At 43.8% G+C, this 25,086-nt stretch overlaps 1 protein-coding gene across 1 annotated transcript in view; it reads left to right on the top strand.

Moving 5' to 3' along the window:
* The window catches only part of SLC22A6 (solute carrier family 22 member 6), a 51,902-nt gene that overhangs the window by 11,732 nt on the left and 15,084 nt on the right, over positions 1-25,086 (top strand). The window contains exons 11-13 of the mRNA XM_040638771.1: positions 11,162-11,222; positions 11,331-11,376; positions 11,597-11,720. Coding sequence (XP_040494705.1) covers positions 11,162-11,222; positions 11,331-11,376; positions 11,597-11,720 — 231 coding nt within the window. The remainder of the gene's footprint in view (positions 1-11,161; positions 11,223-11,330; positions 11,377-11,596; positions 11,721-25,086) is intronic.

Genomic DNA, 25,086 nt, shown 5'->3' with positions numbered 1-25,086 from the left:
ATGTTAAGCAACTTTTCATGTGCTTATTTCCATTTAGATTTCTTCTTCAGTAAAGTATCTCTTCAAAAGTTTTGCACATTTTAATTTGTTTTATTTCTTATGATTGAGTTGAAATGTTTTTTTTAATGTATTCTAGTGAGAAATCCTTTGCCAGATATGTGTTTTGCAAATATTTTCTCCAAGTTTATAGCTTGCTTTTTTGTTTTTGTAACAGTGACTTTTGAATAGCAAAAGTTTGGGTCACGTGGGTGACTTAGGCAGTTAAGAGCCTGCCTTTGGCTCAGGTCATGATCCTAGGGTCGTGGGATGGAGCCCCTGGTTGTGCTCCCTGCTCAACAGGGATTCTGCTTCTCCCTCTCCCTCTGCCTCTCCCCACTGCTTGTGCTCTCTCTCTCTCTCTCTCTCTCTCAAATAAATAATAAAAATAAATAATCTTTTTTTAAAAAGTCACTGAAGAGCAAAAGAAACAAAACTTGATGAAGGCCAACTTACTGGGTTTTTCTTTAATAGTTCATGCTTTTTGTGTCTTATTTTATTTTATTTTTTCTTAGAGAGTGTGTGTGCACACATGAGTGGGGGGAGAGGCAGAGAGAGAGAAAGAGAAAGAATCTCAAGCAGACTCCTCAATGAGTGGAGAGACAGACACAGGGCTCCACCCCACTACCCATGAGATCACAACCTGAGCCAAAACCAAGAGTCCGATGTTCAACCAACTGAGCCACCCAGGCACCCTGTGTCTTATTTTAAAAATCTTTGCCAAACCAAAGGGCACTAAAATTTTCTCTTAAGTTTTCTTATATAAATGTTATAGTTTTAACTCTTACATTTAGGTCTGTGCTCTATTTTGAGGTATCTGTAAACAATGTGAGGAAAGAGGGTTGAGATTAACTGCCTTTTGCATATGGATATCCAACTGTACCAACACCATTTGTTCAAAGATTTTTTTTCATCAATTAATTGTCTAGATGTCTTGGTCAAAGATCAAATGTCCCTGTGTGTCACCCTATTTTTGGACTTTCCATCCTGTAGCACTGATCTATTTATTTCTCTTTGCAGGAATACCACACCGTCTTGATTATTGGAAATTTATAATTAGCCTTGAACACAGACAGTGTAGATCCTTTAACACTGTTTAGCTTTTCCAAAGCTGTCTTGGCTAGTCTAGAGCCTTTGCATTTCCATATAATTTTAAAATCAGGGGCACCTGGGTGGCTCAGTCAGTTAAGCAGCCAACGCTAGATTTCAGCTCAAGTCATGATCTCAGGGTCATGAGACAAAGCCCTGCATCCGGCTCCCCACTGGGTGTGGAACCTGCTTAAGATTCTACCTCTCCCTCTCCCTCTGTCCCCCTCTCCCCTTCATGTTCGCTCTAATAAATATATTTTTTTAATTTATATTTATTTTAAATATATATTTTGATTCATATATATTTTAAATATATATATATATAATTTTAAACAAACTTATAAATTTTGACCCCCAAAAAATGCTGCAGTTTTGGTTCGTATTACAAAAAAGTCTATAGATCATATTGCAAATAACTGACATCTTAATAATATTAAGTGCTCCAATCCATGATACAGTTTTCCATTTATTCATATTCTTTAACTTCTCTCAGCAATGTTTTATAATTTTCAATGCATAGGTCTTGCCCATATTCTATCAAATTTATCCCTAAGCATTTCATATTTTTATGTCATTATTAATGATATTTTTATTTCAATTGCCAATTATCCATTGCTATTATATAGAAATACACTTTATTTTAGTATACTGATCTTGCATCCTGAAAATTTGCTAAAATCACTTATTAGTTCTGGTAACTTCTTTCGCAGATTCCTTAGGATTTGCTGTACAAACAAGCATATTGTCTGCAAATAAAGGCAGATTTCCATCTTCTTTCCTTTCTGGAATTCTTTCATTTATTTTACTTACATTATTACATTCCAATACAATGTTGAACAAAAGTGGTGAGAGTGAACATGGAAGGAAAGCATTTAGTCTTTCACAATTAAGTATGATGTTAGCTATAGTTTCTCCATAGATGTCCCTTATCAGTTTGAAGAAGTTCCTTTTTATTCCTAGTTTGCGGAGACATTTTTCATAGATGCTGTGGATGTTGAATTTTGTCCAGTGCTCTTTCTGTATCTATCAAAATGATCATACAGGGTTTTTTAGTCTATTAATGTGATGAATTATATTTATTATTTAAATTTAAATTCTATGATCCAGCAATTGCACTACTAGGAATTTACCCAAAGAATACAAGAGTCAGAGAAAGACAAATACCATATGATTTCACTCAGATGTGGAATTTAAGAAACAAAACAGATGCACATGGGGGAAAGAAGAGGTAAACCATAAAACAGATTCTCAACTATAGAGAGCAAACTGAGGGTTGCTGGAGGGGAGGTGGGCAGGGGCATGGGTTAAATGGGTGATGGTATTAAGGAGGGCACTTGTGATGAGCACTGGGTGTTGTATGTAAGTGATGAATCACTAAATTCTACACCTGAAACTAATATTACAGTATATGTTAACTAACTGGAATTTAAGTAAAAGCTTGAAACAAAAAAATAGTTAACCCCGAATAATAAAGTTAAATCAATTTTGCATTCTTGGGATAAACCCCACTTTGTCAAGATGCATTATCCTTTTTATATATTGTTGGATTAAATTTGATAAAATTATAGGGGCACCTGCGTGGCTCAGTTGGGTAAGTATCTGACTATTGATTTTGGCTCAGGGTCATGAGATCAAGCCCCATGTCGGGCTCCATGCTCAGCACAGAGTCTGCTTGTCCCTCTCCCTCTGCTCCTTCACCTGCTCTCTGTCTCATAAATAAATAAAATCTATAAAAATAATAATAATTGAATGTACTACTCTGAAGTCACAGTTTAACTTGGTGTCTTAAAAGAAGTTATAAAAACTACTGCTGGCCATCAGGAGGCCTAGGGCTACAGCAGACCCAGGAACTGGTGAGCTGAAGGGACAAAGCACAGTTCCTCTCCTCCCCCTGCATGGAAGGACAGAAAACAGATTGAGGGAGCAGGAGGTCTCAGCCCAGCTGCTTCTGCTAGGTCCTGCCCATGGCCTTAGTGACCACCTGCAGCAGGTGGGGGGTGTCAGCCGCTTCCAGAAGATCCAGATGACTCTGGTGGTCCTCCCCCTGCTCTTGACATATTTGCACAATTTTTTACAGAACTTCACTGCCACCATCCCCACCCTCCACTGTCACCTGCCTGCCAACGTCAACCCCAACAAGGGCAAGACAGGCAGAGGCAGGCCAGGTCCTGCCTCCCCTTCACCGTCCTCCAGCAGGGACTGCCCTTTCCCAATAGCACAGAAGCCAGCAGCACGGGGGCCACAGAGCCCTGCATCAATGACTGAATCTATGACAATAGCACCTTCCCTTCCACCATTGTGACTGAGGTGAGGATACCTGGGCCACCACCTCCCTTCCAACTCTTGTGTCTCCACCTTACCATCCCCACACACAGACACAGACTATATGAACCTAACCTGAGTTTGTCTAAATGTGGAAAGGCACTGGAGCTATGAAGACCTTTGCCCAAAATGGACGTAAGGGAACTGTGGTTGGAGTTGCAAACTTTCTGGTATAGGAAATTATGGAAGCCCTCACAGAAAGCTGCTCTCTGCCCCTCTGCCCTCACCAGAGAGACACACTGCTCTGGGAGTCTAATATTCTGCTTTGGTTTCCCTGGGGGAGTGGACAATTCACACTCCCCTGGGGAGGTGATACAGAGGAAGAGAGAAAGGAGGTGTGTGGGTGGTGGAGGGCAAAGAATATTCCTAAGCAGGGAATATGGGGGCTCAGAATCCTAGAGACAAAAACAGTTTTCTGACTTCATCTAGAAAGAGCTTTCAGCAGCTGAGACCAGGAAATGGAGAGCAGCCAAAAACTAAGATGGGAAAGAGAACAGAGTTATGGGGGGGGGGGTCCTCTCATCTCTTGTGATCTAATGCCCCTCAAATACACACACACAACTATAGAGTCACCGTGGCCTGCTAAGTGGTTCATTCAGCTGAGTTCTGCACTTCGTAGCTGTCACATTGACCATGCTCTTAACATCTGTCCTAGTCAATGGTCTTTGGTTGCAAGGAAGAGAGGATCTCTTGAATCGGTTCATCGGAAAAAGGGATATTACTGTAAGGATACATAGATTTTAGGGAATCCACGGATGGGAAGCAAAGTGTGTCCAGCCTTGTGGAAACTGGAACTAGGACTTAGAGCACCAGAGGCATCTCTATACAATTAACTCTCTCCTCAGCCCATTTTGTCTGCATGCTTATCTTGTAAGATAACCACCAGTTCCAGATCTGCTCCATGATCTCTCAGATTTAGGGCCCACTACTAACCAGAATGTTTCTGTGTATCTTAATTCAAATTCTTAGAAAAGGCTCTGATTGGCTCTGTGAAACCACACTGATGAGCCTCCCCTTACCTGCAACTGGCTCAGGTGTTCACGCTTCATCTAATCATCATGCCGAGGCCCAATATAGTGGAATTATGTAGCCCACTGCTTATTAGTCAGGGATTTGCAAAGAAGATGCACTGAGAAAGGGCTATGGTAGGGCATAGTCCCCAAACTTGCCTAATGCAGCATCTGCCTGCACTAATCAAAGTTAAACCATACTCCCACTAGGCAGACCCAAGACACACTAAGCATAAGGTGCCTAAGCATGGCTAGTCCTCTTCCCTCTGAGGGAAGCAGGCATTATATGTCATCCCCCCATCAGGCATGGTTGTGGGGATTTTCTTCATTATTTGCCCGGCTCAATCAAGTTCTAAGACATCCTTGTCCACCCATCTTAATTTGTATGTTATCGATCCTTCCAATTCCGCTTCCCCATTTGCCTTCTTAAAACTCTACGTTCTGCTTTGCAAGGTTGACAATACTCCAGGATCTATCAACCTAGCTCTTGCTCTTCTGTTCAAAATAACAGGCAGTTGTTTGGGTTTTTTTAAGATTTTATTTATTTATTTGAGAGAGAGAGAGTGGGCGAGAGAGAGCACAAGTGGGGGATGTTCTCCCATTCCCTGAGATATAAGGAGATGCCAAGGATAATCCAATCCTCTTCCAGGAGGCATTGTGGATGTGACCATTATCCACCACCACACATGAGCATAAGGCACTAAAAGTCCTATTTCATTAGCACAGCCAGGATACCTCTTCCTTGAGCCAATAATGTCGAAGCCTGTGCCTGCACCAGAGAACATTTCATTAGGATAATGGGCAGCTTACATGTATAACCCATTGTGAAGCTGGACCTTCTGAATTGTGAAGCAAATGAAATGGCTCACAAGTTAACAGGGGCTGCTTAAGCAAGATGCCTAATTTCAGTGAAGACACAACACCCAGGCCACATGGCTGTATCTGGTAGGCACAACAACACAGGTCACCTGAGAGAAACAGGGCCTCGCTTGCCCCCTTGGAATGACCCGACAACCCAAAGGGATACTTCAGCACCCTGAATGCAAAGCAAAAGATAAATAAATATAACAAGAAAAAGACGCTGGGTATGGGTGTATGGGTTATAATAAATTCCTGCCTGAGCTCTTCTCCTTGTTTTCTTCTCAATTAAAATGTCCTGAGCAATAACTAGCAGCTTCCATCTGAATTATATTAGTCAGAATCCTTTTTCGCAAATGGCTGTAATTTAACTCAAGCTAATTTGAGCAGTAAAAGAGTGTATAAAGTCTCCCACAACCAAACCACAAGTTAGGCAGAGGAGGAGCTGGTTCTAGGGACAATGATAACCAAGACCATGGATGTCATCAGGACCCTTTCTGGCTCCCATCTGTGCTTCTCTTTGCATGCTTGGCATGTTCACTGTGCACAGGACCCTTCACAAGGTGGCCACTGACCATTCTGGGCTCAATCCTAATGACTTCCTCACCAGAGAGAAAAAGGGCTTCTGTTTCTCAGCTCCAAGACTTACTGGCTGGCTTGAGTCATGTGCCTACCCTTGGTCCAACGACTATAGGGCAGGGAAGGCATGAGTTATTATGATTGACCCAGCCTGAGTCTCCTTGTTCACTCTTATTCTGCACATGTGAACAGCTACCACACTACCTTTCTACCTCTTGGTTCCACTGCCTTTTGTTTTCTCTTTTTCTTCTTCTCTTTTTCCTGACCCAGTCTCATAGCATCTGTCATTTATCATAGCCTCTCTCAAGTTAGCAGTGCAGAGCCATCTTAGGCAGCAATTCTCTTAGTTACCCTCAAACCCAACACCGTTTATTCCAAGACATTGTTTCCCGTTGGTGATAAAGTATACGCGAAGCTCAGGAGCACACAGCAATATCTGATATCTGGGGTTTCAGGTGCACATGAAGAGAATACAGAGGGCAAAAGCCAATACTAACCCTCGGATGGTATAAGCCCCATGCAACTGTCACTTTTGCAGATGACAAGCACCTTAGAGCAGACCAGAGGCAGAGAGATTCTTTCTGAGGATTCTGTATTCAGGGGTCAATTTCTAATCTGGACTACATATAGATTACATCACTAAACTGCATACAGATCTTGTTCTCTTTGCACTCCTCTGACTTCTTACCTCTTTCCTACATCCTCTTGTTTCTTATCCTTCCATTCCTCGGCTCCTATCTATCATATCCTTAACCCACTCACCACAGTGTGTCCCATGTGCCTCTCCACAGTCATATTCCATTCACATATTTCCATTAAAGTATTGTTAAAATTAATTCCCTGCCTAACACATCCCCATAATCTTTTTCAAATTAAAACTATATCAGAAAACACATAGAATTACAGAATAGCAGTTATTTGAATAAAACAGCAATAAAGTCCATTGCTCTTTGGAGAAAGTATTCAAATGTTGACATCCCAAATTCTACAACATGTGAATGTGTATATCTATGGTAAAAGTCCTACAGTAATAATTATATTCACAAATAAAGATTTATCTCCAACCAAATCAAAATTATCAAGTAACTACACTTGAAAGATGAATTCATTTGGACATATATTAACACATCTAGGGGGCATTCCCTAATTGTCCTGGTCATTCCAGCCCCTTTTTCTTTTTTCTGTTAACAAAAGAAATGACAATTTTAAAATCCACTCAAAAGTGTATAAAAATTAGGTCTTACTCGTAAAGGAAATGCCACATCTATTTATTATTTTCACTGAATTTTAATGGCACACCTGTCAGCAATATGATTTTTCTGCAGGTTCTAGAGCTGTTTTATTCCACCTAGAATGGAAGCACTTTCAAAGCAACAATTTTTTCTTTGTATTCATTAAAAAGAGCAATAAAATTTAAACTATCAGTTATAATATCCAATTGCTGTTTATTTCAGGACTGCAAATAACCACAACCCTCTCAAATTTGCTCATGGAAAGTTAATGGAAGGATGCAAAAGTATTTCACAGAACCCAAGGTCAAGAACTTGAGCCCGGGGTGCCTGGGTGTTGCAGTCAGTTGAGCATCTGACTCTTGGTTTCGTCTCAGTCTGATCTCAGGGTCTTGAGATGGAGCCCCACATTAAGCTCTGTGCTCCATGGGGAGTCTGCTTGAGTTTCTCTCTCCCCCTTCCTCTGCCCCTCCCCCCTGCTCTCTCTCTCTCTCTCTAAAATAAAAAAAAATTAAAAAAAAAAAAAAAAAAAAAAAAAAAAAAACCTTTGAGCCCAGCCTTGTGAGAGACTGAGATCAAGAAGCTGAAGGGAGCTCTCCATCCTTATTTCTCTGGCACTGACTGAGTTCTCACCCTGACTTCTCTCTGACTAGAGTACTTCATTCTCCTTTCTCCCTGCTCGCTCTCCCACTCTCTCATATTTCAACTCCACTTCTACATTGTGCCAAACTTGGCCCTCCCACCCTATTTTAGGTATCTTTATAAATCTTCCTTCTCTGAGTCACATTTCCAAATCTGTAATAAAAAAATATTCTGATTAGCTCAATCCAGCTCCTGGGTCAGGTTTCTTCAGCTATGACCAGAGAGGGTCAGTCAGGTTCAAGAGCCCTAAAGGAGAGTGAAGTGTTGGTGCCCAGGGAAGGGGGAGTAGTCTGAGCTGGCATCCCAAAGGCAACTGTTACATGTTTTGAAGTAATTTGAATCAATCTTGCCAGGAGAAAGTGATGAGAAAGATTGTGTGGCAGGGGAGGGAAGCACTCTTTATGTGCTGGTCCCAACTCAGGACCTTCAGCCCCACCAGGAGAGGGGTAGTGGGGCTTCCCTGGGGCCAGTCCAGCTCTCCTTGACCCAGCTCATCTTTCTTCACAGTGGGACCTTGCACGCACACACAAGACCTTGCCCCCAGCTGAGCCAATCCATTTTCATGGCAGGAACATTTATTGCAAGCTTGATGTTTGGGAACTTGGCAGACAGGCTGGTGCTGGATCAGGAGCAAAAGGCTCTCTAGACTGGACATGGAAGGGAGACTGGCATCACTGAAGATCCTGGGAGGGACACATGACTGATCCACCCAAGCCTGACCGTGTCTGGAAAGTCTGTGGGAATCACACGACAGTCCATCAGCACTTACCCTACCTCACTTCATTTCAATTAGTCCTCACAATACCGTTGTGAAGCCAACACGAGTGGCACTATTATCTGCACTTTGCCAATGAGAAAACTGAGGCTCGAGAGTATTAAATAACATATCCAAACTGTCTAAAGGAACCCAAGAAAGTTGTCAGCTGTGAGTTCTGAGGAGTGGAATTGGAAAGAAGAGAAGTTTTCACTTTTCATTAATATGTTTTTTAACTTTTATGATAATTCGTTATTTTATGACTGTAACAAGTATATATTTAATGTTTACTTTTTTAAAAGAAAAAAGTACAGTCACATAGCTAGAAAGTAACAAAGAAGGACAAGAATTTAGGTCACCTGACTCAGATCTACAACTTACTGTGAGTCCATGGGAAAGTTCCACAACCTCTCTTAGACTTGGTTTTTCCATCTATAAAATGGACGTGTTGGTCTAAAAAATAAAATTTGCAAATATTAGAAATGTCACAGCAGATCAAAGGTACTCAAAATCAGTTTTATTCCTCACAAAATATAAGCCATAGCCATTTTCCAAAGCATAAACATTGCAAAAGATTTTTTAAAAAATTAAAGATCACTATCTCTTGGGAGAGGTCTGACAGGAGTCACTACTGACCGACAGCCAAGGCACCAACCACACCTCAGAGCATCAGTTGCCAAGCCTTGGAAACTTGTTAAAAATTAGGTTTCTAGCTTACCTTACAGGACTTGACTGGGACTCATCATCCAAGTTGTTTTAAACACACCGCTATGATTCTGATGAGAGGGTGTGGAACCCTCCACAGAGGTGCTCTAGGATGTGTCAGAACCCTGGACAGCGGCAACACAACAAGCCTCCCAATACTCAGGGCCCTAACACGCCAGCCCTCACCTTATCATTCCCCACTTTCTATCTCAGCACCCACCTAATGTCACATCTGGGCAGACTCACATGCATCTGTTAGATTGCCCAGGGCACCAAAGGCAAGACAGCCAGGGAAACAGCCCAGCGGAGGAAGCAATGTGCTCTCCATACATGTTTCCTCTCCCAGCCACAGGCTGGCCTACCAAAGGAGCAGATCTGGACCCATCTGCAGTTAGTGGTGTCTTCTGCCTTCACACCCAACTTCCCAGCCTACAGTGCTTGCCACTTCCTCCCAGGCATGGCTATGACTGGCATCAGCACCAACTCTCTGATGTTGAGTGAGAAGGGCCCTAGGAGGACCAGTCTCATGGGGACCCCCGAATCAGAGGGATTCAGTGGACCAGGAGACCTGACAAATTCAGACCTCAGCTCCTTCCTTGAGTGAAAACACAGTCCACCTCTCCCAGCATCCTTGCCTATCAGGGCCTCTCCTAGAGCAGGCAGCCCCCAAGGCAGAAAGAAACTAAGATTATGGCCTCTTTGGTGGTTCTGATCATTTAGGGCTGGAATCCATCCCAGATATCTAGGGATCCCTGAAAGGATGAACTGAGTAAAGACTTGATAGAGATTAGGTGGGGTTCTTTAAAGAGGCCAATCAAACTGTGAGCCTTTAATTCAGCATTCCTTTACTGAACACAATTTCTTTTTCTTTAAGATTTTATTTATTTATTTGACACAATGAGAGAGAGCAGAAGGAGGGGGAGCAGCTGGCAGAGGGAGAAGCAGGCTCCCCGCTGAGCAGGGAGCCTGAAGCAGGACTTGATCCCAGGACCCTGGGATCATGACCTGAGCCAAAGGCAGATGCTTGACTGACTGAGCCACCCAGGCACCCAAGTGAACACAATTTCAAAAAGCAGTTTGTGTCAGACCCTGCACTGGGAATACAAACTGAACAAGAGGACACTATCCATGACCTCAAAGAGTTAACAGTCTACTGGGGGAGACTGCCAAGTAGTTACAAATTAGTGTGCTAAAAGCTGTGATGGGGGCCATCCTGGGTGAAGTGGGAGCTCAGAAGTGGGAAAATCTCCCCAGAAGAAGTGACATCTAAGCTCAGAGTTAACTGAAAATTGAGGCAGAAAGTGAAAGGGAGTAGGGTTCTGGGACAGAGTTCTAGACAAAAAGAATAGAATACACAGTAGAATATACAGAGGCCAGAAATAAAAGTGGTGTAGGATGGCCTGAGGGCAGGGCTCATTCATCTCTATTTCCCAGGGCAAGCAAAGCACATGGCACAGAGTTGCCAACCCTAAATGTTTGTTGAATTAAAATGAGTTGAGGGAAGTGCAGGAGTGGCTATAGACAAAAGAGGTTTGAGGGAAGCCAGGAAATAAAAATGTTTGGGTTGGGGACACTGAATTGGGGTATACCTGGGAATTCAGAGCCTTCCAGCCCCTCCCTTGCTCCACACACACACTGAACCTTGCCAATGACCAAACCACCCTTGCCTTACCCTCTGAGGGGCCTGGGGGTACAAAGCGGGACTGAGATCAAGAGAGGAGTCCTTCTGCTCCAATGTGAGGATCCTCATATCCACCTGGAAGTGACTACCACCCCCCACATGCACACGTACCTACACAAACCCTGACTCTGATCTGAGTTCTGCTCTTCTCCCCAGGCCAGGAGTGGCTGCCCATCCATGCCCAGCCAGGTCTGACCTCCTAATTGGATTTGTACCCAGCCTGCCTTATACTGTGCCCCACTGGTGCCACCTGCAGCTGTTGATCTCTCTGCCCTTCTTTGTCTTCTCCATCTACTCCAGGTGCATGGGGCCTGAGGGTAGGGTAGAGGGTTCACAGTAAAGGTAGAGGGTTCACAGTAAGTAGGGTAGAGGGTTCACATAAGATAGGCGAAGCATCTCCTAGAACTCCCTCTCTTCCTCCCTAGTATCAAAGTTGGTGAAAGCAAAAAGAATCAATGCCCAGTTTGATAGGTGGGGAAGACCATGGCCCAGAGAGAAGCAAGACTTGTTCCAGGTCTCCCAAGAAGACAGTAGCAATCCTCAGAGTAGAACCCAGGGCTCCTAACTCCCAGGCCAGAATTCTTTCCACATCTCCAAGGTGTCTTCCTGCTCTTCCCTGTGCCCTTCTCAGGCAACCACAACTCTTGTCAACCAGGTGGAAGTGGTGTTCATTCCTGCCCCCCATCCACAGGTTCTTCATTGAGTCTGCCCTCTGGTACTCCTTCTCAGAGAAGCTGAACCTCACCCCAATGGCCCTGCAGAGAGTGGCCCAGATCAATGGGAAGCAGGAAGAGGATCCCAAGCTGAGTATGGAGGTGAGAACCAGGGACTTTCTGTGACACCCCATGAGGGCTCTGCCTGCCCTTACTCCCATCCAAGAACCCAAGACATCTGGTGCTTCCCAGTGCAGGGAGTGGGGATATGGGTCTCTAGGAGAACCCAGGCCCTGAGCCTCATCTATCCAAGCAGCTGGTCCTGATGAGTCTGTGGAAGGACCTAACCAAGGGCCTAGCCCAGCCCTCAATGTTGCAGCTACTGTGTTCCCCTGCTGTTCACCACCTCTGCCTCTGCCTCATGCCACTGTGGTAGGTCCATTCCTATCCAGGTAAGAGATGGGCAAACTGATAGACAGATACAGACTGAGAAAACAGGACAGGCTGAGAAGGTGAGAGGCTGAGGGAGGCTGCACAGCAAGTGGAAAAGGACACAAGTGCTCTGGAGGCTCAGAGGGTTCTATCTCTCCAGGAAGGCTCAGCTGTCCCTCAAAACCTGAAGTTCTTTGCTCCACCCCCAAAAGCTTTGAGCTCAACCAAGTGGCCTCACTGACCTTGGGGGGAAAAAAGAAACAGCCACCCCCAGAAGCCCTAGGCCTGTGTGTCATAGGCGCTCATATTCCCCTGAAGGTGTCTGTATTCTTCCATTGCTGTGCACACTGCCACATATTTAGCAGCTGAAAATAGCTCCCATTTATTATCTCACTTTTACCGTGGGTCAGGCGACACAGCACAGCTTAGCTTGAGTCCTCCTCTTGGGGCCTTACAAGGCTGAAAACAAGGAAGCAGATGGTCTGCATTCTCATCTAGAGGCTCAGCTGGTAAAGAATCCACTTCTAACTAAGCTCACTCAGGTTTCTGCCTGAATTCACTTCCTTGCAGATGTAGGACCCAGAGCCCTGGCTTCCTGCTGGCTGTTGGCTAGAGTTTGCCCTCAGCTTCTAGGGACTGTCCTCAGCTCCTTGCCATGTGGGCTTACCCAACATGGCTGCTTACTTCATCATGCCAGCAAGTAGAGTCTCAGAGTGGGTCCGCACACAAACACCTCCCAAACTCCACGTCTTTCTCGTCTCTTTCCTCTTCTCTTACACACGCGCGTGCACACACATACACACACACACGTGCATTTAAAAAAAGCATTGTTTCTTCCTCTTTATCATTTGCATGTTCTCCAAACATCTTGCTCCCCAGGCTTTTGGGCTGTGGTTGATGGAGATTATTGTGTTGATCCAACTGTACGGACTGGATGTCTTCCCTTTCTAACAACAAAACATCACACACAAAACATTGCCAAACATGCAAGACCGCTTGTAGGATCTCTTATGCGCATTCACCAGATGTATTTCCTTTCTCGGTGGTTTCTCCCCGTGTCATTACAATGAATTTACCCCCACCTTGATCAGAATTCCATATTAAAAGACTACATGGTATCCCATAATTCTGTAACTTATATTACTAGTAGGAGTGGTGGACACAAGTCTCTTTCCAGCTCTTCTTACTTATAAACAAGGATGCCATAAGTATCCATATACATGCATCCCGAGCATCTGTCTATATCCCTTGGATAAAGCTTAAAAGTGTGGTCATTAGGCCAAAGGCATGAAAATATGTAAGGCTTTTCACAGACACTGTCAACCTACTCTCTGGAAAAGTAATATTTTTCAAAAGTAGGTAAGATACCCTCATCAACAATGAGTACTATTGCTCTGAGAAGCAGAAAATAGTATCTTAATGTTTTAATTCACATGTATTTGATTCTGGAGGAAGTTGAATATTTCCTTCATATGATTTTGATCTATTCATAATTTATTTTTCAAAAACTTCCTATTCATATCCCTTGCTTGCTTTTTTCTTTTTATCAACTTGTTAGAACCCTCTTTTACATTAAAGATACTAACCTATTACCATATATGATCAATTTTTTGCATGGTAAAATCTCTTTTGAATGTATCACTTTTAAAAAATTAAGGAACTTTTTGGGGCGCCTGGGTGGCTCAGTCGTTGGGCGTCTGCCTTCGGCTCAGGGCGTGATCCCGGAGTCCTGGGATCAAGACCCACATCGGGCTCGTCTGCTGGGAGCCTGCTTCTTCTTCTCCCACTCCCCCTGCTTGTGTTCCCTCTCTCGCTGGCTGTCTCTGTCTCTGTCAAATAAATAAATAAAATCTTTAAATAAATAAATAAATAAATAAATAAAATCTTTTTTAAAAAATTAAGGAACTTTTAGGGTGCCTGATTGGCTCAGTCGGTTGAGCGTCTGACTCTTGATTTTGGCTCTCCCAAATAAATAAATAAATAAATATCTTTTAAAAATTAAAATTAAGGAACTTTTATTTCTTTATTTAATTAAATTTATCCTTTTTTTTAAATTCAGCTTCCATGTTTCAAATTACATTTAGGTTATTCTCCTCCTGAGTGTAAACTATTCCCCTGGATTTTCTTCAAACATGTTTATATTTGTTTAGACTTTTATATTTTGTCATAATCCATCTGAAATATAGTTGAACATAAGTTAGGAAGTAGATTTCCCCTAGATTAGTAAATTGTCCCAAACCCACTTAATCAATATCCCAACCTTTCCTGGCTGGTGTGAAACACCACCATTATCATATACTGCTCCTGGACTCTTCAGTCCCAATGACTTTTCTGTCTGTTCTGGTGCCAATCCAATTCTGATTGATTCTTAATGAGAGTGTGGCTCATCTAAGATTGTCTTTTGTGGACAACTTCTCACCGTGCCCTTCACCCAACCTTGCGGCAGAACACGGCATTCCATTGCATCTCTAAGGAGCAAAGCTGCCTCACAAAGTGTCACTAAGCATTATTGATTTTATGAAGACTTCATGGAGAGATGGAAGAGATGCTTCTATCACATACCACAAAGCCAAACACCTTAATAGGCATTTCTATTCTCCCTCAAAGTCATCCTTGGCTAACAACCACTGATTCTTGCCCTGTCTCTCCTAACGCTTCTTCCACACAACGTCTAAAATCGGCTACCAAGAATTCATCTCTAGTTGTAGTTTGCATACAACCCACAGCAAAGCAAAACTCATGCCATGAAATGAATCCTTCTTTCTTAGAATTCGTCAGGTATTACTTGCACATCCCTAGGAGGAGGGGTCTCTCCAAAACACCTTCTCCCAGTGCAGTCAACTGATCAAAGTGTGCGCTATCAAAAGCAGGTCTCTTAAAGCAGGGAATTAGGGGGAGCGTTGACGAGATGACCTAGTACAAAGGAAAAAAACATTAGTTTCTCCTACATAATTATAAAATGTAGTATAAAATATGATCGATATTATTCCATCTCTTATAGTTAAGAAAAGACATCCCTATATTCAAAAGGTAAAAAGCCCACTCACAGGACTGACATAGGCCTAAACGAAGAACAGATGTGAGAGCAGTTTGCCAGCTGCAGTTGCTATGTAGACATGGCATGGCCATTACCCAAAGCACATCCCCTCTGCTTTTGCCCCAGGTTCACACTCTTGTTCAGCTTCTATGGTATTGTCATGAGTCTGCAAAGTTTTGGGATCGACAGCTATCTGATCCAGGTGCTCTTTGCAACTGTGAACCTACTGTTTTATTTCCTGGGCTTTTTTTTTTTTAAGATTTTATTTATTTATTTATTTATTTGAGAGAGAGAGAGCATGAGCCAGGGGTGGGGCAGAGGGAGAGGGAGAAGCAGACTCCCCACTGAGCAGGAAGCCTGATGTGGGGCTCGATCCCAGGACCCTGGAGCCAAAGGCAGACGCTTAACTGACTGAGCCACCCAGGCATCCCCTCCTGGGCTTTTTGGGCACCAAATGTCTGGGCCACAGGCCTAGCCCATGACCTCCTTGCTGCTGTCAGGGATCTGCACTCTGGCCTGTGTGATGATACCCCTGGATGAGCATGTCCCCCATTGCTGCTCCCGTCCTGGTCCCTTCCCAGACGCAGCCCCTAACCTGGCCAAAGCCAGCTACCTAGAAGGGTAGTAAAGACCCAAGACTCCTCCAAACGTTTCCCAGCTCCCTGTCATCACCTTCATTTCCTTCCAAACCACTTACTGCTCCACGTCACAATGGCTGCATTAGGAAAGGTCTGTGTGACGAGCTTCATGACCTGCACCCTCATGTACACAGGGGAGCCATGCCCCACAGGAAGGCAGTGAGTGGGCTGTGGGCTAAGGGTCCTAGGAGGGGACAATCAGACCCCAGAGCCAGAAGGCTTCCAGTCAGAAAAAGCACAAAAGCCAATCAATTATTATTTTAAGGCAAGAAAGGAGGACAAAAACATATAAAAATAAAGACAAATTAAAGACAAAAAGTAAGAAGTATCAATGATTCCAACTCTATCAGTCACCAAAATAAATGTAAATAGGTTAAACCTACCAGTTCAGAGGCAGAGATAGTCCAAGTTAATTTTATTTACCACTCCATGCAGTTTAGGGACCCATCTAAATGTTAGCCCATGAAAATTTTAAATATAAAGAAATGGAAAAATATAAGCCAAGCGAATATTGACCAGAAGAAGTTAGGTAGCTTTGCTGAAAGGAGTCAAAATACACTTTAAGACCAAAAAAAGTACAGTGGTTAAGAATATGTCTCTGGGCAGGGGCGCTTGGGTGGCACATCGGTTAAAGCGTCTGCCTTCGGCTCAGGGCGTGATCCTGGCGTTACGGGATCGAGCCCCACATCAGGCTCCTCCGCTATGAGCCTGTTTCTTCCTCTCCCACTCCCCCTGCTTGTGTTCCCTCTCTCGCTGGCTGTCTCTCTCTCTGTCAAATAAATAAATAAAATCTTAAAAAAAAAAAAAAAGATGTGTCATAAGTCTTTAAAAAAAAAAAAGAATATGTCTCTGGGGGCGCCTGGGTGGCTCAGTTGGTGAAGTGTCAGACTCTTGATTTCGACTCAGGTCATGATCTCAGGATCCCCCAATCGAGCCCTGCACTGGGCTCCACGCTGAGTGGGGAGTCTGCTTCAGGATTCTCTCTCTCCTTCTGCCCCTCCCCCCCACAAATAAATAAACAAATCTTAAAAAAAAAAAAAAAGAATATGGCTCCAGTATATAAAGTAACTGGTCCAAATGCTGTTATCTTACCTGTAAAAACACATATAATAATAATAGTACCAGAAATAAATTAAATAGAAAACAAAGATATAAAAGAGAGTCAACAAAACAAAAAATTGATCTTTGAAAATATCAATGAAATGAACAAACCTTTGGCAAACAATAATCAAAAAATAAGATAAAAGACTGAAGACATGAAAAAATATTAAGAATAAAAAAGAAACTGAACTACAGATCTATAGTACTTACAAAGATACAAAATATATAAACAAGCCTATCTGATAAATTTAAAGTTTACATGAAATTGACAAAATTCTGAAGAAAAAGATAACATAGGAAAACTAATTCTAGAATAAATTGAAAGTCTAAATAGGAAACCTTAAGATCTTGCCTCAAAGAAGACACCAGGCCCAAATAATAACACAGGTGAGCTCCACCACACTTTTAAAAAACCAATCTTCCAATATTATACCAATGCTTCCCCAAAAAAGAGAAAAAGATGAAATTATCTCGGATTCATTCTCTGAAGGCAGTTGAAACTCAACCCACAGGAGTATTGCTATGAAATAAAAATTACAGACCAATATCACTCATAAACTGATACAAAATCCTAAATAAAATGTTAGAAAAATGAATCCAGTGATGTATAAAAAAATAATAATACATTATGACCATGGAGAGTCAATCTCAGGAAATCAAGGGTAGTTTAACCTGAGAAAATATATTAATATCACCATATTAATAGATGATAACCCTAGTAAAAGTAGAAAAATATCTAATAAAAATTAACATATATTAAAAATTCTTAGTAAAGCAAATAATAGAAAGAAATTTAACTTGATGTGGAACATCTACCAAAAATCCACAGCAAAGATTATACTTAACGGAGAAACATTAGAAGTATCGTCTTTAGGGGCGCCTGGGTGGCACAGCGGTTAAGCGTCTGCCTTCGGCTCAGGGCGTGATCCCGGCGTTATGGGATCGAGCCCCACATCAGGCTCCTCCGCTATGAGCCTGCTTCTTCCTCTCCCACTCCCCCTGCTGTGTTCCCTCTCTCGCTGGCTGTCTCTGTCTCTGTCAAATAAATAAATAAATAATCTAAAAAAAAAAAAGAAGTATCGCCTTTAAACTTGGGAACAAGACCAATGTGCCTGCTGTCTCTTCCTCTAATAAGCATAATCCTGGAGAGTGTGGTCAGTGCCTAGGATAAGAATAAAAAATAACAGAATTAGGACTGGAAAGGAAAAATCAATACTGTTACTATTTACAGAGGATATAACTGTCTATACAAAAATCTGAAATTATTAGAAATAGCAAAATTTGGCAAGGTGGCTGGATACAAGATCGATAAATAAGAAATCAATTGCATTCTCCACTCTGGTAAAAAAAAAAAAGAGTTAGAAAGTTTAATTTGTTTAATTCCTATATTGAGAAAAAATTTAAATTATACTGAAAGGTATTTTAAAAACTTAAATACATTATGCACATGGGAAGGAAATCTCATGTCAACTCATAATGGACATAATATAAAAATGTCAGTCATTCCAATACTGATCTATAAATTCAATGCAATTCTAATTAAAATTCCAATGGAGGGGCACCTAGCTGGCTCAGTTGGTAGAGTGTGCAACTCTTGATCTCATGGTTGTGAGTTTGAGTCCCACAATGGGTGTGGAGGTTACTTAAAGAAACTTAAATCTTTAAAAATAAAAATTCCAGGGACACCTGGGTGGCTCAGTCAGTTAAGCATCCGCCTTTGGTTCAGGTCATGATCTCGGGGTCCTGGGATCGAGCCCCACCCACCCTCCATTGGGTTCCCTGCTCAGGGGAGAATCTGCTTGTCCCTCTCCCTCTGCCCCTCTCCCCCACTCATGCTATCTCTCTCTCCCTCACTCTCTTTCTCTCTCTCAAATAAATAAATAAAATCTTTTTTAAAAATTCCAGTGGATATTTTCCAAAAACTGGCAAGCAAATTGTAAAATGTATATAGAAGTGCTATGGTCCACATAAAACTAAGGTAGTTTCTTTCTTTTTTTTAAGATTTTATTTATATCAGAGAGAGAGAGAGCATGAGCAGGGGGAGGGTCAAAGGGAGAGGGACAAGCAAACTCCGCTCTTAGCGTGGAGCCCCACCCAGGGCTGTATCCCAGGACCCCGAGATCATGACCGGAGCCAAAGTTAGACATTCAACTGACTGAGTCACCGAGGTGCCCCAATCCCTTTTTTTTTTAAGTAGGCTCTCGGGGCTCGAACTCAGGACCCTGATATCAAGACCTGAGCTGAGATCAAGAGTCAGACACTTAATGGACAAAGCCACCCAGGTGCCCCTAAGGTAGTTTTTTAAAAAGAATGAAGTAGAAGGATTTGCCCTACTAGAAATCAAGGCATATTATAAACTCTTATTATAAAATTGTAGTAATTAAGACAGTGGATGATGGAGCAGGAAAAAACAAACTGCCCAGTGCAAGCTCAGAAACAGACCCACACACAGGAGAAAGCTGCACAGGAAGCATTACAGATGATTGCAGAAAACATGGACCATTCAATAAAGAGTATCAGGACATCTACTCACCCATATGCGAAATAAACAAAATGCAATTCATATTTCAATCTTAAACAAAAATTAATTCCTTCCGAAGAGGAAAGGATTTCTTAAGACATAAAAAGGGCTAACCAAAACAGGAACATTGATAAATTTTTCTGCTTTGAGTTTTTTTTTTCAATTCTGGCCATCTGTTTCACTATAAATAATGTGAAAAGAGTAAAAGAAGGTATTTGCAAGGATCTGTACCCAGCATTTACAACGAACTTCCGGAAATCAATTAGAAAAAGGATTCTATTTCCATTAAAATAACAAAATAACACTGCAAATAAGCCCCAAAAAAGTATAAAGTATTTTAAAATATCCTTAAAGACACCAAAGAGCTGGAATAAGATGGAAGGAAAACTAGGCCAACCGTCTAAGGGAAACCAGGAGCCCAGAGAGGTTAGCATCAAGGCAAGTACTATACAGAATGGGGAAAGTTTGTCCATTCTCTTCGACCTGTGTACTCTGCCAGCACCGGGGATCCTGGCCAACACTGATCTACTAGGAAAGAAAGAGAAATGAGAAATTTAGAACAGAAGTGTTTAAAAAGTCATTATTTAGAAAGAATATGATCATCCACCTAAAAAGAGCAATAAAATCAACAAACAATTAAAACCGATGAGAGAGTTCAGCAAGGATGCTGGATGCGAACTCCAATTACCAGAAGAACAATGGCAATAACCTAGAAACAATAATCTAGAGATATCATCTAGAAAATCTTTAAAAAATTAAGATACCATTCTGAATAATGCCAAAAGCTGGGTATCACTAGGGAATTGACATAGGACACCCGAGACTTCCGTGGCGAGAACTTTTGAAACTCTTTTAAGATCATGAAGATTATCTTAGCAAACGGAGAGAGATGCCGCAGTCTTCTTTAAATGACATCATGTGGGGGTGCCTGGGTGGCTTAGTTGGTTGAAAGTCCAACTCTTGGTTTTGGCTCAAGTCATGATCTCTGGGTTATAAAATCACGCCCCACATCGGGCTCCAGGTTCAGCACGAAGTCTGCTTCTCTCCCTCTGCCCTTCCCTTGTTTTCTCTCTCTGTCTCTCTCTCTCTCTCTCATAAATAAATAAATCTTTAAAAATAAAAATAAAAAATAAATGACATCATGTGATAAAGATGCCCATCTTCCCCAAGTTAGTTTCTAGAAGTTCAATGCAATCTAATTAGAATTTCAGTTCAATTATTCTTTAGGAACTCCAAAAACATACTCTAAAATGTATATGGAAGAAAAAAAAACATAATTGCTAAGTGAATTTTGAAACAGAAAAGCAAGGAGAGACTCAATACCACCTACTAAGACATACAACAAAGCCATAGTATGTGTGCGGCCTTCCCGATGCAAGAAGCAAACAGAATTGAGGAGATGGTTTAGAGACAGACGAAGAAGGAGAGAGACAGAGCAGAGATATACGGCAATGATATCAATGATATCAATCTGATTATATTGAAAAGGACTTCTGCTCTTGAAGGGCACAATGGACAAATTTAAAAGACAAATGGCGGATTGGGAGAAGACATTTGCAACATTCAACATTGACGAAGTTCTAATATTAAGACTATTAAGGGGGCACCTGGGTGGGTCAATCGGTTGAACATCTAACTCTTGATTTTGGCTCAGGTCATGATCTTGGGGTCATGGGATCAAGCCCTGCGACCGGCTCCACACTCAGTGGAGAGTCTGCTTGGGATTCTCTCTCTCCCTCTCCCGCTGCCCCTCTCCCCAGCATGCGCGTGCTCTCTCTCTCTCTCAAATAAATGACTAAATCTAAAAATAAAAAATAAAAATTAAGAATATACATGAAACTCTTACAAGTCAACAAGAAAAAGAGGACGGGAACCCTAGTAGAAACACGGGCAAAAATAATTAATTAATGGGCATTTTAAAGACAATGAAGCCTAAAAGGTTAACCACATGAAGAATGGGATCATCACGTTGCACCCAATTAAACTGGCAACATTAAATAGCTGGAAAATGCCAAGTGCTTTGGCCACGAAGGAATACAGGACCCCTCTGTCCCCACATGGCCCACAGGTATCACTGGTGGGAGTGAAGGCTGTGCCTCCATTGTGGACGGCAACACACACACACACACACACACACACACACACACACACACAGACCCAGCAATTCCCCTCTTGGGCCTGTATCTCAGAGAACTTCTCACAAGGGCCCCTAAGGGTTCATGTGCAAGGACATTCACTGCAGTGTCCTTTGAGGTCACGGGTGGTAGCGGCAACCTAGATTTTAGGTAAACCACAGAGCGATACAGTCTGTGGAGCTCTGTGCAGCAGCCCGCAAACAGTATCAGCATGGACATCTCTTCCCAACAGAGCGCTGTGTGAAATGAGAAATCGAATGAGATCCGTGACCTATACCATTGAGGTCGATTAAAATATTTGCACACAAAACATGCATGTTGTACAAGAACAAATATAAATAAAAGAATATACATCAAACACGGCAGAATAGTTGACTATGGCAGGGAGGGGATTAGGAGTGGGTCATGGTGATAAAGAGGAATAATAAACTAAGGGCGGGAAATAAGAGGGCACTGCAAGGATAAATGATAATAGAGGGTCATGAATGGAAGTCTCTCAAAGGCTGAGTCCCCTGGAATCCTTCCTGGGACTCTCGGCTCTTGGAAACAGTGGGTGGTTTGGACATAAAGTGGGACAGCTGAGCACAGACCCCTAAAAAGAATCCCCCAGTGCTACTCCTGAACTCTGCTTCTCCTTTCTGTGTAAGAAAAAAGGGAAATTAGGGCATAAGCAGCAGGAGCAGGAGATGGTCTCACTCCAGACCTCCCAAGGACTGAGAAGGGGCAGAAAGTAGAAGAAGGAGCCCCTGAATCTCATGGATATGGACACCAAGAGGAGGGCTGGAGAAATGACGGCCGGGGGAGGACAGGAGGGACCTCTCCTGGACTTGCCATCCAGGGAAACACCTCCCCTGGGATCCCTGCCCCTAGCCAGACCCACCTAAGCCCATTTCATTAAAAAGTAACTATGCCCAGGGGCACCCTGGTGGCTGAGTCAGTTAAGCAGCCAACTCTTGGTTTCAGCTCAGGTCATGATCTCAGTGTCCTGGGATCCAGCCCTGCAATGGGCTCCACGCTCAACAGGGAGTCTGCTTCTCTCCTTCTCCCTCTTCCTCTGTCCCTACCCCCTGCTCTCATGGACTAGCAAGCCTGCGCATGCAAGCGCGCACTCTCTCTCGCTCTCTCTCAAACAAATAAATAAGATCTTAAAAAAAAAAAAAGAATTGCACTTGTATACACTAGCAATAAACAACTGGAAATTGAAATAAAAAAAAAAACAGTATCATTTACAGTGGCATCAAAAAGCATGAACTACAAGGGGAAAGTAAAAAGATCAGTGGTTGCCAGAGGTTTGGAGGGAGCAAGGAGGGTTGAGTAGGTGCAACACAAGGGTTGTGTAGGGCAGGAAAACTATTCTGTATGATGCTATAATGTTACAGTATCAAAATGCTCAGTAATCCATAAGGTAAGTATTATTATTATCCTCAGGAAGGATTCTTATTATCCCTGAGTAAGGTAAGACACAGCTAAGAAGTAATGGAGCCTACACTTGAACTCGAATAGTTGGCTTGGTGGTACAACTCGTGCATGTGCGCACACACACACACACACACACACACCATGCTCCCCCCTTCCTCTCCATTTCTCTCTGCTCCCCGCAAGGCTTTTCTTAGGGTTACAGTGAAAAACCATATGCGGGGCACCTAGTAGCTCAATCGGTTAAGTGTCTGCCTTCGGCTCAGGTCATGAACTCAGGGTCCTGGGATCAAGCCCCGCATGGGGCTCCCTGCTCAGGGGAGAGTCTGCTTCTCCCTCTCCCTCTGCAGCTCCTCCAGGAAAGAAGGAAGGAAGGAAGGAAGGAAGGAAGGAAGGAAGGAAGGAAGGAAGGAAGGAAGGAAGGAAGGAAGGAAGGAAGGAAGGAAGACCATTGCATCTGGCTCACCTCCCGCCCATTGCACCCCTCCATCAGTGTTCCCTGGAAGTCAAGAAGGGACAACAGTGACAGGAGCAAACATCTGGAAGCAAAGGAGGAAAGAGGAAGCAGGAGATGAATACGGAGGCAGCAAGTTTCTGCTCTCCAGGCCAGGCGCCGGCTGCAGGGCCAGTGGGCCAGTTCATACCTGGACTCTTGCTCAGGAAGTCCAACTAACCAAACTTCGCTGCCAGACTCCCCAGCTCTTCTGTGATCTGCCTCTGTGAGCCCTGAACTGACAGGCATGAGGCCCGGCCAGGCAAAACACAGCCCAAGGGGTCACTGAGATCCTGTCTCGTCCCTCCCCTCAGACCCTGGGGCCCTGTCTCCCCCTCAGCCCCTGCCTGCCTCTCCCGGGCTGGCCAGAACCACCACTGATGGAACCAGAGAGACCCGGGGAAAGAGTGATGGAGGATGGCCTGATGTGCAGTCCGGATCAGCACTGAGGATTCCAGTCCTGGTACCAGCTCTGAGCCTGGGGGGTGGAGGGGATGAGGAGCTCCAGCAATGGCTGCAGAGAGGCGGGAGAGGTGGATGCAAGGGGTGGTGCCCAGTCGGAAGAGCGCATCTGTCAACCCACGGCTTGCTCTGGCCCCTTTCCTGGGCTAATGGGACTAGACCCTGGTCCAGGGAGCCTAGCTCCAGATGCATCCCTAAATAAGCACACATTGTCCCAGCCCCGAGAAAGGGAGGGAGAAGGAAGGCATGCTCTGCACCAGGCTCTGCAGGGGCGGGACTGACACGCGTCCGCAGGACTCGTGCACAGATACCCGTTCTAATCCCATTGATCAAAATGTCTGTTTCTAGATCCGCCCTATCCCCGGCCGGGACTCGCCCCTTAGCCTTGGCCCTGCCTTCCGACTTCTGCCCCGCGCCCTGACCCTCTCAGCCTCGCCTACAGAGCCTAGGGCTTCTCCGACCCTGCCTCCGCCTCTCCGCCTCGGTGCTGCCCCTGAGACCCTGTACCCAGGTTTGATCCCAAGGCCCCATCACTTGGTCCCACCACTGCTGGGATCGCCCGTACCTACCCGGCCATCTCCTTCAGATTCTCCACTTGCTTCACCCTCCCCAGTTAGTCGGAAGACGGGTTCTGGACCATCCTCCCCTGAGGGAGCCACGTCCGCGCCCCCTTGCCCCAGCCAGTCCTGCCCCCCTGCCCCATGCCCCGCCCCTCTCCCGGCTTTCCCCCCTCCCAGCCCCGCCGGCACCACCACCAAGACCGAGTTTCTGGCATTGTCTCACTGATCTTCCCGAGTTCCTCTAAGACAAGACCCACGACCCCCATTTGACAGGCCAGCAATGTCCGGTCCAGCCCGCTGCCACTGCCTTGGGGTGGCCTCTGCGCCTGTGTGTCTCCTGGACCACGGAAGTGGTGTCAGTCCCGCCCCACCTCCCACCGCCCAGAAAGATTTCGAGTCGCAGTCCGGGGCTGGGACTAGGATGAAGGAGAGTTGGACTTGTCTCTCTTGCCTCACCCTAATCCCAGCCCTGTCTGATCCTGTCTTTACTTAAAAAGTTTGATATTTTGTTCATTGTGGGGTTATTTGTTTGGTTTTGGTTTTGCACTATTTTTTTATTTTTTTTTAATCCTGCATTAAAATATGACATATCTTGGGGCACCTGGCTGGCTCAGTCCCTGGTGTGTGCAACTCAGGGTTGATTTGGGGGTTGTGAGTTTGAGCCCCACCTTGGGTGGAGAGATTACTTAAAAATAAAATCTTTAATAAAAATTTAAAAATAGGGAAGCCTGGG

This window comes from Ursus maritimus, unplaced genomic scaffold (assembly GCF_017311325.1).
Source record: "Ursus maritimus isolate PB19 unplaced genomic scaffold, ASM1731132v1 scaffold_23, whole genome shotgun sequence".
NCBI lineage: Eukaryota > Metazoa > Chordata > Mammalia > Carnivora > Ursidae > Ursus > Ursus maritimus.
The sequence above is the reverse complement of the archived record's forward strand: the minus strand, read 5'-3'. Positions and strand labels throughout refer to the sequence as shown.